General features: G+C 40.0%; 1 protein-coding gene across 3 annotated transcripts in view; it reads left to right on the top strand.

Moving 5' to 3' along the window:
- The window catches only part of MYOM1 (myomesin 1), a 66,275-nt gene that overhangs the window by 10,903 nt on the left and 38,445 nt on the right, over positions 1-16,927 (top strand). For 2 of the 3 annotated variants that reach the window (XM_069957732.1, XM_069957731.1), the window contains exons 2-10: positions 1,455-1,615; positions 5,249-5,380; positions 7,497-7,710; positions 10,948-11,105; positions 12,210-12,302; positions 14,832-14,920; positions 15,009-15,065; positions 15,150-15,314; positions 15,876-16,037. In XM_069957732.1, the coding sequence (XP_069813833.1) occupies positions 1,482-1,615; positions 5,249-5,380; positions 7,497-7,710; positions 10,948-11,105; positions 12,210-12,302; positions 14,832-14,920; positions 15,009-15,065; positions 15,150-15,314; positions 15,876-16,037 (1,204 nt within the window). In that variant the 5' untranslated portion in view covers positions 1,455-1,481. The remainder of the gene's footprint in view (positions 1-1,454; positions 1,616-5,248; positions 5,381-7,496; positions 7,711-10,947; positions 11,106-12,209; positions 12,303-14,831; positions 14,921-15,008; positions 15,066-15,149; positions 15,315-15,875; positions 16,038-16,927) is intronic. The other variant, XM_069957733.1, reaches the window with a different exon arrangement.

Genomic DNA, 16,927 nt, shown 5'->3' with positions numbered 1-16,927 from the left:
ACATTTTGACCATTAAGGGTCTAACTCCAGGATTCCAGCAAAGTATTAGTGGTGGTTCCCCATTGTACACAGGCATAGAAGCTCATCTATACCACCAGTTCTGCTGTTATCAAAGTTTAGGGCCCTATGACATGGAGCAATAATCTGCCAAATCAGGACAATTTGACAGGTCATCGCTCCATGTAATAAAGACAACGATCTGTCTTTAGGTTCTGTCCTAAAATCATCAGCCCCCCCGGACGCACATGGCTAAACAGAGCTCTCCATGCTCCTTGTGTCAGGTCGCTCCGTTTTTCCGTTGACGTCCATTATTGAAAAACTGATCAAAACGCATCCGCATTTTTAACGTACCCAAAAACGTGGTCAAACACATTTTTGTGTAGGCTAAGAAAAAGGATGCGTTTTGATCCTTTTTTTTTTTTTTTTATAAAGGAAGTCAATGGAAAAAAACAGATCAAAACAGATGCACACAATTGCATCTGTTTTTCTATCTGCTTTTGTAAAAACAAATTTAAAAAAATTGACAGACACAGACACTGACAGACACATCTTAAATACATTCATACAAGGATTTCAAACGTGCCTATTCATATATTCGCAAAAAGTGGATAGGTGCTAATTGCAGTACGGTTCACTGTCTAGAACAGGGGTAGGGAACTTTGGCTCTCCAGGTGTTGCTTTAGCCTTGGCTTTCCGGGAATGATGGGAGTTGTAATTTTGCAACAGCTGGAGAGCCAAGGTTCCCTACCCCTGGTCTAGAACATAATGGTCTGTGAATTAAGGACCACTACAGAGACACAAAGGGGGAGATTTATCAAAGGGTGTAAAATTAAGACTGGTGCAAACTGCCCACAGCAACCAATCACAGCTCAGCTTTCCGCTCTGGTGAAAGAAAAGCTGAGCAAGTTTGCACCAGTGTAAATTTTACACCCTTTGTTAAATCTCCGCCAAAGAATTGCGGGTCCGTAATTGCAAACATCGCTTGCAGATGTGTGAATGAGGCCTATTATTCATATTATTATTTGTGCAGAGTTGTTGGTAGAAGGGTCTTTTAAAGGAAAAGTCTGGCGTTTTCTAAAAGCCGGCAGCCTGCAGGGGGAGGGGGGAAATTGATTGTAAGTAACCTCTCCCCATGCCCACGGTGAGCGGCTGGAGCAGCTCCGGGACCCCTGACGGAAGTCATCATCACAACTCGGGGGGGAAATGACTGTCCCGGCTGTGTGGTTTTCACAGGTGCAACGTGTTAACAAACTTGTATCCCAAAATAGCCAAAAAATTAATTGCGCAAAAGTGATTTGGGGTAAATTACACTAGAAATATGTGAACCCAACCTGTAGTGTAACTAATCACTAATTACCTCTACTGACTAGTATCCATTAATGAGAATAACTAACTTGATTACATTAATTAAACAAAACAAAGTATTGAATAAATGAAGTTATTTTTGGACCTAGTAAAAAAGGGTGAACAGAGGTGGCAGGATGTCTTTGCCCTTCTACCAAAAGCGTCATCAGCATTATGACCGTGGTTATCGCAGCACAGAACTGCAGTCTACCCTGAGCAAGTACCAACATGAAGAGAAGCGTCACTCTGCCGCACACTGCAGCCATCTTGGGTAACTGTTCCTTCCTTATAACTGCAACTCTTCTAATTTAGTCTCATATGCGTGTACAATACTAATATTTTCCACAAGATGGGATGATTTCTTACTGCTTTTAATTTTATATTGGGGATTCTTTAAACTTTACCTAACAATGTTGGTAATCCCCTGTTCTTAATTCTCTTCTCTTTCCTCATTATTCTTTGTAATTTTTTCTCTTTCTTTTCCTTTAAACATGAGCAATTTTTGGTTGTGTATATCAAAAAACTTCAACCTTTAGTTTAAATGAATCAGTTATTTCTGTGTACATATCAGTTAAATTCCTTGTCAGGCATTAAGCTCAATGAATACATCACAGAGGCACTGGGATAATTCTGATTCATTCATTCTTTAATGAGAAAACTGCATTGGGTAAACCCATGTGAACACACACTTAGGCTAGATTCCCGCAAGGTCTTTTGATGACAGTTTGAAATAAAGATCATAATCATTATTTACGGCTGGTATTATAAAAACAACGGCTGTTATTTTGGCTTAAAAGACGCTGTGGGAACATAGTGTCAAGGTGGCCATACACATTAGATAGAGGGTTGATGGTTGAACAAATGTTAAATGAATGTATGATGAACAATTGTTTTATAAACAAGTCATAAGTACTTTACTTTTGCCGGTACATGTCTTCAGACATGGCCATCCATGATCAATGACACTGGGTAAACAATGTTTCTGTTAATTTTCTGAGAATATTCTTTTCTGAATGATTGCGGGTGGAAGCTCTTTAGTCTAGGTGTATACAGATGATAACAGTCGGTTGTTAAAGGGTTTGCTCCACCTTCTGGTTTCCTTGGTGGACAAGATTCTTAGCTGTCATTGGGCCTCTTCACCAACAGCACTAGGGCTGGCATCATGGCTGCTAGCCTGTGCTCTGCTGTTCTGTGCTGAGCTCTGCTGTTCTGTGCTTAGCTCATCTACACCAACTCTGAAAGCTTCATGGAGCTGGGAGCTGTCACTGTAATGGATTACTGCAGATAACGTGGCTGACAGGGTAGCCTGTAAGGTAATAACCAATTACAAAGTTTCTTAACTTTTAATAACCCAATGTTTTAGATACAGTTGTGGAGAATGGAATGCCCCTCTAAATTTCACCCAACGATGATTTGATCAGCTTTATTCTAATGTGTATAGGGAACTTAACAGGCTGTGTTCACATGTCATGATTTATGAATGCAGTATTACTCATCCAGTGTCCTGGGATACATGTGCCGGTCACCAGTGATTAGTTCTAATTTGCTGTCAAGTCTTCTCTGTACATGTCCAGCCTTGTTTCGTTGGACGATAGGCCAAGATCTCGTCTTGTGGCATAAATGCTTTATAATTATGGTGCTAACTAAGTGTCATAATTGCTATAAATGTATGTTGCAAATATCTGGCACAAATGTCTCCATCCATGTGCTAAGATGTGATACAATAATCACACAAACAAAAATTGCTTCTGTATATCTGTTTTACTGTTCCTTGCATATGTTGTCCCTGCTGCAACCCGTTCTGTCAGTCTTTGATTTTCTTTCTTTTATGTGTGAATTATTTAGGGGTTTTTTTTCATGCCCATTGATACCAAACAAGATTTAATTCTGGACTATGGGAAAAAGAAAAGGACTTTCTGTTTAGTTTTAAAGGAGAAATGTAAAACTCAGTTCCCCTGCCAACCTCTTCTAGTCCGCCAATTGATGGATTGTCTGCTTTCATGGTGTCCTCCTTCTTGGGACTTCTCTCTGGCAGTTAGATCAGTAGCTGATGTCGTTCTCTTAAGGGTGTGTTCACACAGAGAGATTTAACTGACAGATTATTAAAGCCAAAGCTAGGAACAGACTATAAACAGGAAACAGGAAATGAAGGAAAGACTGAGATTTCTCCTCTCTTCAAATCCATTCCAGGCTTTGGCTTCAATAATCTGTCAGATAAATCTCTCTGTGTAAACGCACCATAGCGGAATGATAGCTTTATTGGGTGCTGTCTCTGCACTATACTGCCCACCACCCCTGAACACTGCTGTCATAAGCAGCGCAGAAGTCTGCCTAGGAAATGCAGAACAATGTAGACCTTGTGACAATGCTGCTCCATAGAACTGGCACAGATCTAGTAGAGAATGGCAGGGGATCTCCAAAACAGAAAACATGAGGCAAGTAAAATCTTTTCTGGCTTAAGCTTTCTGTTTAATCCAAAAGATGGGTTTAAATGTTTTTGCCTAAAGAGATACTTTAAAAGTGGTACAGTGGTCTAGTTATAGTTACATATATTTATATTACATCAGTATTTCCTCCCAGTACTGCTGTATTCCCCTTCCCTACATTGCTAAATATTATATTTAATACACTGTGGGGGATTTATCATTCCCTGCACCAGCACAGAAAGGCAGATTTGCACAACATTTGAGCACAAGGACTCAAGAACTCAAAAATAAATTGGCTGTTTTACAGGTCAGAAAATGGCTCAAAATGCTTTGTGTGAACATAGTCTTAAACCTTACTAAATCGAAATAAAATCTACAAATCTTAAGTATTTAAAGGGGTTATCCGGTTACGCATAACCTATATATTGTTGCAAGTATATAGAAAATAACAAAGAGCCCATGCTTAGTTCTCCGTGATACCCTCGTGTCCTCCTACGGGTCTCCAGGTCCCCCGCTGAATGCTCCTGTCTCCACTTCCGAGACAGACTCATCTCGGTGGTGACAGCCCGCTTAGCCAATCGCTAGCTGTGGCACTGTCCCATCTTAGTCAGTGATTGGCTGAGCAGGCTGTCACTGCCGAGTCTGTGAAGGTAGGAGCATCCAGTAAGGGACATGGAGACCCATAGGACACCAGGGGAGTGCAGAGAGATAAGCATAGGCTTTTTATTTTTTATTTTCTATATACATTTAACAATATGTTAGAGGTATTCACTAACTAAATAATCACATAAATTTTGGCTCCTTATTGGTGATGTTAAAGGGGAAGTCCAGGCTGACCACTTTTGTTCACAAGTGCCAGGGAAGGGGAGGGTAAAGGAAATAACATGCTCTCACCTCCCTGGCTCCAGTGCTAGTGAATGCATACCACCAATCACGTCCTCAGCCGCTTCCTGGTCTGAGCGGGAACCCGGGCGTGACGTATTAGGTCCACTCAGCCAGTCGGCAGCCTTAGCGGAATCCTATCTCGGCCTCTGACTGGCTGAGCAGACCTGACATGTCACGACCCGGGTCCCCAGGAAGCTCCCGGAGACCTGATCGTCGGTATGCGGCCACCGGCACTGAAGGCGGGGAGGTGAGAGCATGTTATTTCCTTTATTCACCCCTTTCCTGAAATGTGTGGGGGAAAAAGAGGTCTGCCCAGACTTCTCCTTTAAATTAGAGATACATTTATGTGTTGTTCACACAGTACAAAGTGATTTTTTTGCATTGCATGTTTGTATAAAGGAAAGAGCTGTACCTTTCATTCTTAGTTTGGCTATGAAAATAAAATGAATGCTCTAAACCTGCGTTGTGGGCATAAGGTCTTACGTTCTTTGTTTGACCCTTGCTTATTCTACAAGTCCACATATTTGTACAATGTATGCAATAAAGTATGTAATGACATTATAGTAAATGTATTATCATTGCATCCACTACAGATCATCTTATAAATCACTAGAGGATACATCATATAAGATGAGTCCTAGGGCAAAACGATCAAAGATTTTAGCCACTGTTGCAGATAAAGAGAATGGAGAGCTAGACTACGTAGTTCCTGTCTTCAGAGGACGGTACGTGTATTATAAGTTTATTCTTGTATCCAGCCACTTAATCCTTATGACTTTTACATCGCACCTGTTCTCTAAAGTTTCCTATGACATGCACCATAAAATGCATTCCTTGCCAGAATATGAGTGGGAAGGAATCCTGCCATCACGTTTTGTTGCCTGCATGCAGCATAGAAAACCCATGGAAACTGGTTTATATTACATACACAGGGCCTTATGCATAAGCATTGTGCAATCAAGAAGTGTCAGTGTTTCCAATAGCAGCCAATCAGATTTAGGTTGGAATGAAAGAAGTGACAGTCGTTATTGATTGCTATGGCAACATTAAACATGAAACTTTTTGCACTACTTTTATCCCATATGTTCATATGAGTGCACCTTAAAGCTGGGTTCACACTATGTATATTTCAGGCTGTATTTGGTCCTCATGTCAGGTCCTCATAGCAACCAAAACCAGGAGTGGATTGAAAACACAGAAAGGATCTGTTCACACAATGTTGAAATTGAGTGGATGGCCGCCATATAACGGTAAATAACTTCCATTATTTCAATATAACAGCCGTTGTTTTAAAATAACAGCAAATATTTGCCATTAAATGACGGCCATCCACTCAATTACAACATTATGTGAACAGATCCTTTCTGTGTTTTCAATCCACTCCTGGTTTTGGTTGCTATACAGCCTCAAACATACAGCCTCAAATATACGTAGTGTGAACCTAGCCTTAAAGTCAATAAAGCATTTTGTAGCTATTGAAAATGTATGATGTAGTGGGATTTGAATTTTATACTACAGTTCCCATCAAGTCTGGACAGCCAAAGCTTTAGCATTGGCTGTCCAGACATGATGGGAATCGTAGTGTAACAGCTAGAGGGCATGAGTTTGACACCCCTGACATAAAATAATTGTTATTGCTGGATACTGTTTGACAACAGATTTTTTTTCAGTTAGGTTATAATTAGGAAATAATGGGGGGTATGATCCATGCACCTGTCCTTCTCCTCTATTGTACTATTTCAGTGGCCCAAAAAAAAAACAGCACAAACAGCACCTAGCTTTTATTATTAACCACATTTTTTTTAATAATTAATAAGTAATCAAGTGTGCATTGCACTAAATAGTCCCAAATTGTTAAAAAACAAAGGTACAATCAGCTAAGGCCCTGAAAAAATCCCAACAGGTTTCTACCAGCAGTTTCCTCAGGGGAAGCAAGGACGTAAAATGACCGAACCTACAGTATTAGCGAAGGCGGCTTGTTAGGCCTGCATCAAACTTTTCCAGGCACCCAGAGCAGAGCTCAAAGGCAGGTGGCTAACAAGCCGACGGCTGAGCTTGGTGAAGCACTTCACTTAATAGTGATAATAGTGTAGATTCGCTCATCTCTACTTATAATTAGAGCCACAAAATCTCCTATGCATCTCCTGTGATATGCAAGCTATATCTTAGGACTGAAAGTCCTATATGGTTTCCCTTTATAAGATACAAAACATGACACTAAATATTAGAAATGAATACACAAAGCAACCAAACAACTCTGTGTGTTTTACAAGAAGCTGTCTTAGTGCTTTTTGAATTAATTCCTATTATTTAGTGTCCCATTCTGGATCTCATTAAGGGGATACATCTAGGATTTTTGTGTATCCCATGAGATACAAAAGCAATTGTGTTGTTCTAGTTATAAGCCCTTACTTCCCCTGAGAAAACTAGCATGACAGCTGGTAGAAACGCATTCAGATTTTTTCTGGGCCTTGCAAGTATTTTTTAATCCTACTGTACACAGTATTTTACTAACACCGTTGTACCTTTATTTTGGAGCAATGAGGACAATGCAATGCACTTCTGTTTACTTTCACTATTGATATTTAATACAAATTTTAGTGGTTTATTATTAAAGCTATGTTTCAAGGCACACTCTCTTCTTTTTTTTCCACTGAGTATTAATTTTTCATTGTTAGCGGTGTTTAGGTAACTACCCTGTATTGTAGTAATGTCTCACTGGGAAAGATTCTACCACTAACAGTATGTCAGGATATTGTGCATAATGCAGTGCTCTTATATTGTTTCAGGTTCCTGCAACCAATTTCAGCTAAATGCATTTTCAATATCTTTAAATTGCAGGAAACAATATGTCAGTGGGATCACTGATACAGAGGAAGAAAGAATCAGGGAGGCAGCAGGATATGTTGCTCGGAGGAACCTACTTTCCAGTGGCGAAGGACTTAGAGTGTCCAAAAGCGCTTCCTCACTATCAGCACATTCTGAGACATATCAGAAGAAATCAAGGAGCGTTACCATACGTGAAAAGGCGGAACGACTAGCTCTCAAAAAAACGGTAACATTGTTATAAAATGGGGAAAAAAATATGCAAGTGCATAAATGCCGAGTCTTGAGGCTACCTGGAATGTATTGAACAGCTACTGTTGTTCGTCACAGCCGTGGAAATAATTGACACGTCAATTATTTCTGGCTGTTGTGCATTGAAATCAAGGCAATTTTCAGTGTATGAACATAGCCTAAAGGTGTATTACAGGAACATTTTTGCATCTGTATTACGGCCACAAGTCACTTCAGTCAATGTTGGCTATTACAATAGTTTATGTGATCAATGACATCAGAAGAAAGAATGAGCAATATTTCTAACAATGTTCTGGGCACATTCTGAGAACAAAAGGTTTGGTCAGGGAATAATGAGGAGACCACAGTAAACATTAGCTGGTCAGCCGTTCACGCTAAAATTGATGGGTTTAGTTGATTCTTATGGAATATGTATGGCTAACTTTAGATGTTTCCTCATTTTTGGTATCCTTGTCTTTTTTTGCTTGGAAAAAAATGCACCAAACTAGCCTGTACAAAGCTGTGTGTTTGGGTTCACTGGGATGTCCTATGTGTCTGTATTACAGATCTATATGGGATAGTAGCTCAGTAATGTTGTATGCATTATAGAGACATGGAGGTATCGTATGGCCACATATGTCACCGTATTACAGATTTAGATAATTGGAGTTCCATGTTCCATGTCTAAACTCTTCCACTGGCAATTGCTACTTATGAGGTGTAACATATCAAACCTTCCATAATCTATGTACCAGGCAGCCTAAGTGAGATGTTCTTTTCTATGAGCTGTCTTTCAGACATCCGTGTACATTTCACACTAGCTGAAGTAAATTAGCCAACCTCCCGTGAAATGTGAGAGACTTCAGCTGCCTAGAAATAAGATGATAAGATTAGGAACCTGGAGAGCACTAAGAGGACAGTCAAGTGAACCTGGAAAATAATTTACCGGATTAGAGTAACATGTAAACAGAAATTATATTACGGCAGTGTTACCATGCACAAGTGTTGCAGCAGCTACTTATCACCAGATAAAATAGTTTGGGACAGTATAAAATTGTTTATAGGGAATGTATCAGCAGAGTAGACGCATCTAACCTGCTGATACTGTATGTCCCTATGGTGCTTGGGGCACTGGGGATGAAGGTAAGTTTCTTACCTTGATTCTCAGCGCTATTTTCTGCAACTTTGTAGTTTATTAGATGTATAAGTGAGACAGTTTGTTGCAATGGGGGGTTTCTTGCATCTGGCGATTTGCAGTGATAAATGCTGGGGGTGACGTCACAGCATCTGAACTGATGACTGACTGGTAGTTTGGGCAGCGCCGGCTCCAGGCTTTTGTAGGCCTTTGAGCGACAGAGCCTCAGCTCCTTTGTAAAGCAAATCATGTGGTGACAGTAAAACAGCATGTCCCCTTATAGAGTTAGGAAAATGTAGCTGCTTTCCTCCTGTTTGCAAAGTATCATGCAACTCAGTTACTTTGAGGTGAATGGAGCCGAGTTTGTAAAAGCGGTGCTCTTTTTCAAAGAAAGAAACTATGTTTTTGTAACTCTGGATAACCACTTTAAGCTTACATATTAGATGACAGTAAATTCTGATCAGGACAGGACATAGCCTGTCTCCAAAAAAACTGTAGAACTTTAATTTGATCAATTTTTTGTGAGGTGAAACTTTTTTCACACCACGTTTTTGTGGTTTCCAGTGGGAGTATACATTGGTTTACTGCTGGACATGTACCTCCACCATATAGTTATTGTAGTATCTTACGTAGACTCCCATATTAAAAATCATATACCACCCAAACAGAGGCCAAAATAGTACTTTGTCAGGTGGCTTCCTTCAGGTGATTGGGGACTATGGGTATGTTTTTCCTATGTGCTGGTGGATTTCCCAATGCATACAGACAGTGGACACCATTCATCAGTCAGTTGAACTTGCTGAATGTTTAACAATGAATTCACATATAGTGTAAATTCATTCACTGCAGAAAATATATTAAAGGGCCAGTGCGGCGCTAAACAATTATTCACTAAATAACACACATTACAAAGTTATACAACTCTGTAATGTATGTTATGTTAGTGAATGGCCCCCTTCCCCGTGTTTCCCCCCACCCATGCTAGACCAGGAAGTGTAGTGCTCTATACTCACCTGATCCATGTCCCTCATGCCGGCCCCCCTCTGTCACATCATCAGCTGCTCAGCCGCGATTGGCTAAGCACAGTTATGCTCAGCCAATCGCGGCTGAGCAGCTGATGACGCGGCAGAGGGCGGCCGGCACAAGGGACGGTCGGAGCGGTTCGGCCGGCCGCCCCAACAATGACATCGTTTTCACAAGATGGTGGACGGGGGTCGACACGGATCAGGTGAGTATAGAGCACTACACTTCCTGGTCTAGCATGGGTGGGGGAAAACACGGGGAAGGGGGCCATTTGCTTACATAACATACATTACAAAGTTGTATAACTTTGTAATGTGTGTTATTTAGTGAATAATTGTTTATCGCCGCACTACCCCTTTAAGGCTATGTTCACACGCAATATAAAAAATGGCCCTTCCGCATGAATGAAAGCTACCTACTGGAATTAATGCTGGAATTAATGATCATGTCTATACAGTGTTTGAACACAGTCTTATGCTTATTTATTCTTAAAGGGGTTGTCCCATGATTATTCACAGAATAGTTTACACAACCAATAAAATAACGGCCGCTGTGGATGGTACTCAATCCGTTCCCAAAGGCTATTTAGTTACTTCTTGTCTGTCCTATGTTCACCCACAGTAAAGTAAAAGCAAAATAAAAAGTCAGTCTATGCACACATTGTAAAAGAAGAACAATTGTTTACAATGTATGCTTCGATGTCTGCTTTCCCATAGACTTTATTGTAGCACATTATTGTATTTATTTTGCTGTTGTATTTTACTGTGTGTGAACATAGCCTAAAGATGTTTGGATAAATCATGTGCTACTACAGAATGTTTCTGATTTATTAAGAGACCTATCACTCTTCCTTCACTAGTATTGGTTACATTTAGGTTTACTGAACCCTCTCTATTTACTTAGTACTTACCTTTTTTTTCCATTATTTAATAAATTCAGCCAAGGCTACCGCACTTATATTTTAAGGTTTGGACACAGATGTTTTTGTAGCAAAGAAAGGGATATGAGGTTTCCACTATAAGCGCTTTTTGTCATACCCCATGCAATATGCAAATAAAATTATTTACTTTTTTCCAGGTAGAAGACACTGAAGAATTTCACAAAAAAATAAATGAGGACATGCTGTTACATGCTCCTGTCTTTATCATCAGCCTTCGTTCACACACTATCTGGGAGACACAAAACGTGAAATTTCACTGCACAGTGAGTGGTTGGCCGGAGCCACGTGTCACCTGGTATGTACACATTTACAATAAGGACCTGTATGACTGTGTCATAGATACTGTATGTCGTATTCATGATAATGACCTATAAGAATCACTGTATGCCACCTGCCTCAGTGTGTCAAAGGGTTGCCTCATGCACCTCTGCTCTCCGCCGCTTTCTGCTCAAAGAATTGACATGTCAATTCTTTGAGTGGAGAACGGAGGCAGATGAGGCATCCCATTGACACACTGAGGCAGGCAGGATTTTGTGGCAGGGGCTCCGCCGCGGAACTGCACCTGTTTTACTCAATGTGAATGCACCCTAAGGCTATGTTCACACTACGTATATGTCCGGCCGCATATTTTCGCCACCGGACATATACGTGTTAAACTCCGGCCGGGGATTTACGTAAGTTGCGGCCGGCTACGTACGGTCCGCGAACTTACGCTCGTAGTCTACTTACGCTTCCCGAGCGCTGTATGTAGCGATCTGACAGCGGTCTTTTACTTGAATATCTTCGGCTAGCCCCGGACACCCCACAGAACCTTTTGGATCGGCAAATCAAAGTGCTAAAATGAAGAAATCACCACTCCGTACGGGACCGCATCTTACGCTACGGGCGTAAGTTACAGCATTTCCGTCCTCAAACAATGGTCTGGTTCATTTTTTACGGCGCCGCATACGATCCTGGCCTAAGTTCTTACGTAGTGTGAACTGTGCAGCCGTAGATCGTATACTTTCCATTGTACGCAAACTACGTAAATCTCCGGCCGCTTATTCACGGAACGCGCTACGGCCGGAAACTTACGTAGTGTGAACATAGCCTTATACTTATTTATATTTTACTTTCTGTGTACCTGTCATATAAACAAAACTTTTGACACATCCAAATTTTGATAGATCAGGATCTGGGGGCTCAGACTGGGTGCCCCTCTCTCTCCGTCTTTCACTGCAGGAGACAGGCCCATAGAATTACTGCTACGAGGACAGAACATGAAGAGAATGCACTTAGGGAGCGCAGGTTTAGCCCTCACTGCTCGAATAGTGACTTTGTCTACATTCATATGTTCACAGTTATGGCTGGCAGATATACACACGGCTTGCTTTATGTTTCTTTTTTTTTTTCTGTTCAGGTATAAAAATAATGTTCCTATCAATGATCAACTTCATTCTGAGAAATACAAGATTGAAGGCGCTTATGGTCTTCACTCACTGGAGATTTTTAAGTAAGTAATGAATGCAGTCCATATGGCGAATACAATATAAAGGTCACTGATACTTGTTTGTTTCTATATTATGACCACATGTTCTGACCTGACCTCGGACATCATTGTGAGTCACTATAATGTTGTCAGTTCAGGTCATTAGACTTATGGTTGTGCCGGCACTTAATATGTCCATATGTACCGACTTTGGCTATATTCACACACTGTCAAAATGTGAATGGTTGTCATTTAACGTCAAATAACGGCCGTTATTTTATAACAATGGTCGTTATTATATGAATAACAGCTGTCATTTGGCATTAAACAACCATCTAAAAAAATTTTTGAACATAGTCTTATATAGCTACAGTAGTGTCTTATTAGGCTAGGGCTACGTGGAGATATTTGTGCAACTTGTCTAAAACTTGCTGACTATGTTACAGCTAAAATTTGCCAATTTGAAGAAAAAAAAAAACTGTAACGTGCACTGCTGTCAGTGGTGGCCTTGTCGCATGTGACTTGCGACCTGTGACCAAAAATCAAAGATTTTTAGTCACTGTCAGCTCACGTCTTGATGCGACACCATTAACTAACATTTCATGCAATACCACACAATCTATGTTGTGTGACCAGAGTTGCTGTGTAGCCCCAGGCTAACATGTATAGCTGAATAAGAAGGTCATGGGTATTGGTTAGTCGAGCATGCTGTGCATATCAGACATATGACCTGTCACGTACCTAATAGAACACAAGTCATCAGGGATTAACACCATTTAGCTTCTGTTCCATGGATTACCGTCACCTCCCCGACAATTGCTTTATGCATTGCATTCATAATTTCCTCATCACTAAGTACAAGGAAACTTGGGCTTGGAAGAATGCCACATGCATGCTACAAAGCGACTAAATGAATGATCCAAAATAATCTATACGGAAAAATTATATTTTGGTGAAATGACCTTGGAAAATAGTTAATTTAAGTGACATCACTTTTCTAGAGTTAACGACAGGAGCATTTTTGCAACATTTGCTGCCTGGAATGTGTTATTTTTGACAGCTTGCCATCTTTTCTTTTGTTCAATAAGTAAGTAAGCCACTGCTGAGTTGTTCTACTCTTTTTTTGGATCAAAGATACATTCTTTATGTATTTGTCATGAGCCTCATAAATAAATGCAATCGTAATCCTTGGCAGCCAGCAATAAGAAATGAGGAATTTTATTACAGCACTGCCATATAATGTACAGAATTTAAAAACAAGCATGGTTATATTTACATCTCACTTCCCTAAGCCAATATACATTATCAAGGGTCCAAAGAATACTACAACAGATTGTTTAAACCAACATGGACAGGACGTGCCATCAAAGGTGTATGTGTTCTATATTGTGTTATATACAGATATATACAGTCTGTCCGGAAAATATCCAGCTATGTAATATAATGTAAATAGGACAATTTATTGAAAAAGATACAAGACCTTGTACCCTTGTGCATAGGACAATGATGCCTCAGTCCCCTCCAGAGTAGGAACCTTGGGACATAATTCTCTCAGCATCTCTTCCCCTGTTCATAGAATGCTGCCTCATCGTATTTTTCTGAATCTCATCGATGGTCAGAAATCTTTTCTCTTTCAAAGAGGATTTAAGTTTTGGGAAAAGCCAGAAGTCGCATAGTGTGAAATCTAGATGATGGATTCTTGGCCATCTATGTAGCCACACTGTCTTGCATACATTGCACGGTCCCTGAAAACCTTCGGAATCACCCAATTAATATCCATGGAGGAATATTTACGCTTCACACAAGAGTCAATGTTCTACTTGATCAGTCATTTTGAGTGTCACAGCCACACAGTACACATGCTCATTGAATAACGTCTTGCACCCCCACTGACAAGTGCAGTGGAGTCAACATGGGACACACATGGACATTCCAATCCACTCTCCTTGGCTGCCAGGTTACATCGATGTCACACAATTCGTTCTCATTATATTGACAATGACTAGATACTTTCCAGACAAGACTGTTGTATATATAGCTGTCTTGCTTTATTAGGCCAGGCCACAACATGTGGAATATCACTAGTCATCTATTTTGCTCATAAGGCTTCGTTCACATGGAGCAAAACTGGTTGAATTAAATCCCGCCAGACTCCCTGTCATAATGAAAGTGTATGGGAGGCTCGCAAGCCTCCTCTCTCCGCGCTGAAGAATGGACATTCCGCCAGTTTTACTCCGTGTGAACAGAGCCTAATGGCCAGATACCAAAAACAGTTAAGATATACAGGTTATGTGACTATAAGTTATCTTCTATCTCCCACTACACAATCTATTGGATTTATATCTGTGCCAACATCACAGACCACCTTTAATTTTATCTTTTTTTTTTCAAAATCACACCAATTTACTCACCCTAAAGTGTATGGAATGAATGTTATGAATAGTATCCGGTCCCCAACTAAGACTTATTCTCCTCATTGTATCTGTGGAAATTACCTTGACTTAACATCTTACAGTGTTATACAGTGATTTTTTTTCTGTTATTCCATTGCAGTTGTGATTTTGAGGATACAGCCCAGTACCATGCATCGGCAATGAACGTGAAAGGAGAAAACTCTTCATATGCTTCCCTCGTGGTGAAAAGTATGGTTCCAAATTTTAAATTTTCAGGACAGAATTTTTTTTTCAATATACACAAGGCATTTTTTCATTTTACCATTTAATCTTTCAGGGTATAAAGGAGAACTAGATGTTACACCTTTGATTCCAAAAAGTGAACCATTTAGCTGTAAGTTAAAACCTGATTGAACCCTAGTTTGATGCACTATGTGGTAGAACTATTGCCAGAAGCTTGTCCCCTTTCTCTTTTTAGTTTCTGTCACTCCATACGGCTTTGCTACTAAGTTTGATATCCATTTTGTTGACCCATTCGGAGTTTCATTTGGCAAAGAAGGTGAAACATTGAGTCTCGGTTCCACAGTCATCGTTCATCCAACCATCAAACGCTTCCAGCCGGAAATCCAGTGGTACAGAAATGGTTAGTACTCTTTACAGTAAATGCTGTATATACCTTCTAAGTGATAATGCACAATATATCGAATGTTGAGTCCCTTTAGAGCAAGAGTCAAGTTGACTATTGAATCCTGGGTAAATGTTCTCAGCTGGTAATGAATCTATTAAAGGGGTATTCCAAGTTAAAACAGGATAAGGTATAAGTGATAGATTATGTGGGTCTTATCACTGGGACCCTCCATGATCTGAAAAACGAGTCTATGGATAAAATGTCAGTGCAAGCATAGTTTTATAATAATATAATAATAATACAGTAATTGTAAAACATTAATATGAGATGTTAAATGGCTTAAATCTGCTGACATATAAATAGGGTTAAGTTCTTTCTGTTTATAAGATTTGGCACATCTTAAAGTATTCAGTATAAGAAATACTGATAACTATACCAGTCTTTGTTGAATTTTATGGGTATATAGTATTTGCTCACGTTGCTGTTCAGATAACTTTAGTTCTCCATTTCCAGTTTCATATTGTTAGAATAGCAGCAATCTATTTGTCACTAATAAAATTTGCTTGTAACTTTCAGGAGTTTTGGTGACACCATCAAAATGGGTCAGCACACACTGGAGTGGGAGACATGCCTCCCTGACTTTGAGGCATCTCAATAAGGAGGATGAAGGGTTGTATACCCTGCGAGTTGTCATGGGAGATTACTATGACCAATACAGTGCCTATGTATTTGTCCGAGGTGAGAAAATAATAACAAATATATCTGTATACACTCTGTTAGGAAGGCACTGGAGAAATGTCACAGAAAATAGGATCAGGAGTGCATATCAATAAAAATATTCGGGAACATTTACTAAGGAGTCTAATGTGTGTGACTCTTCCAATGAGTATTGGTGTATATTTTGTTCCAATATCTTGTGACTGATTCATTAAAATGTCGCACTGCCATAGTGAATGCATCTAAGTAACAATTTGCACAAAATTGCAAAAATTGTGCAAGGATATTCACCTGGTACTGACCAGACGTAGGCCTGCACCTGTTTGTGCGACTTTTTAAAAAGTCGCAAATGATAAATTGTGCGTTAATCCCGGATTATGCGTACTTTTGGGTAAATACTCAGAACAGGCAGATTAAAAAAGGTTGCATCTAAAAATTATTCACCAGTCGAATCTATCAATGGTTCATTATAATGGTTCAGAATTTATCTGGTTCATGAATACAACTTCGACCAAAAATGGGTGAAAAATCCAATTATTTACCAAAAAATAGGCACAAATAAATGATAAATTTCCCCCATTGTTTTAAACAGTTTTTTCTGCACTCTTGATCCTATTTTTTGTATTGTGTCAGAGAAGCCTGAGAGAGAGAATGCAGATTGATGCTCACTAGAAGGTTTAACATCCAATAAACATTAATGTGTAGGGAACTTAGTGTGAACTGTCCCTTTTTTAGATTCTACAAGGATGCTGTATTGCAGGGCTGTCAAACTCAGGCCCTCCAGCCGTTGCAAAACTACTATTCCCATCATGCCTGGACAGCTAAAGCTAAAGCTTTGGCTGTCCAGGCCAGTAGTGGATTATAATAGGGGCGTTTCGGGCGGTAGCCCAGGGCCCTGAGCTCCTGGGGGG

The sequence above is a fragment of the Dendropsophus ebraccatus genome, chromosome 2 (assembly GCF_027789765.1).
Source record: "Dendropsophus ebraccatus isolate aDenEbr1 chromosome 2, aDenEbr1.pat, whole genome shotgun sequence".
Taxonomy (NCBI): Eukaryota; Metazoa; Chordata; class Amphibia; order Anura; family Hylidae; genus Dendropsophus; species Dendropsophus ebraccatus.
This window is presented reverse-complemented; position numbering and strand designations above follow the sequence as displayed.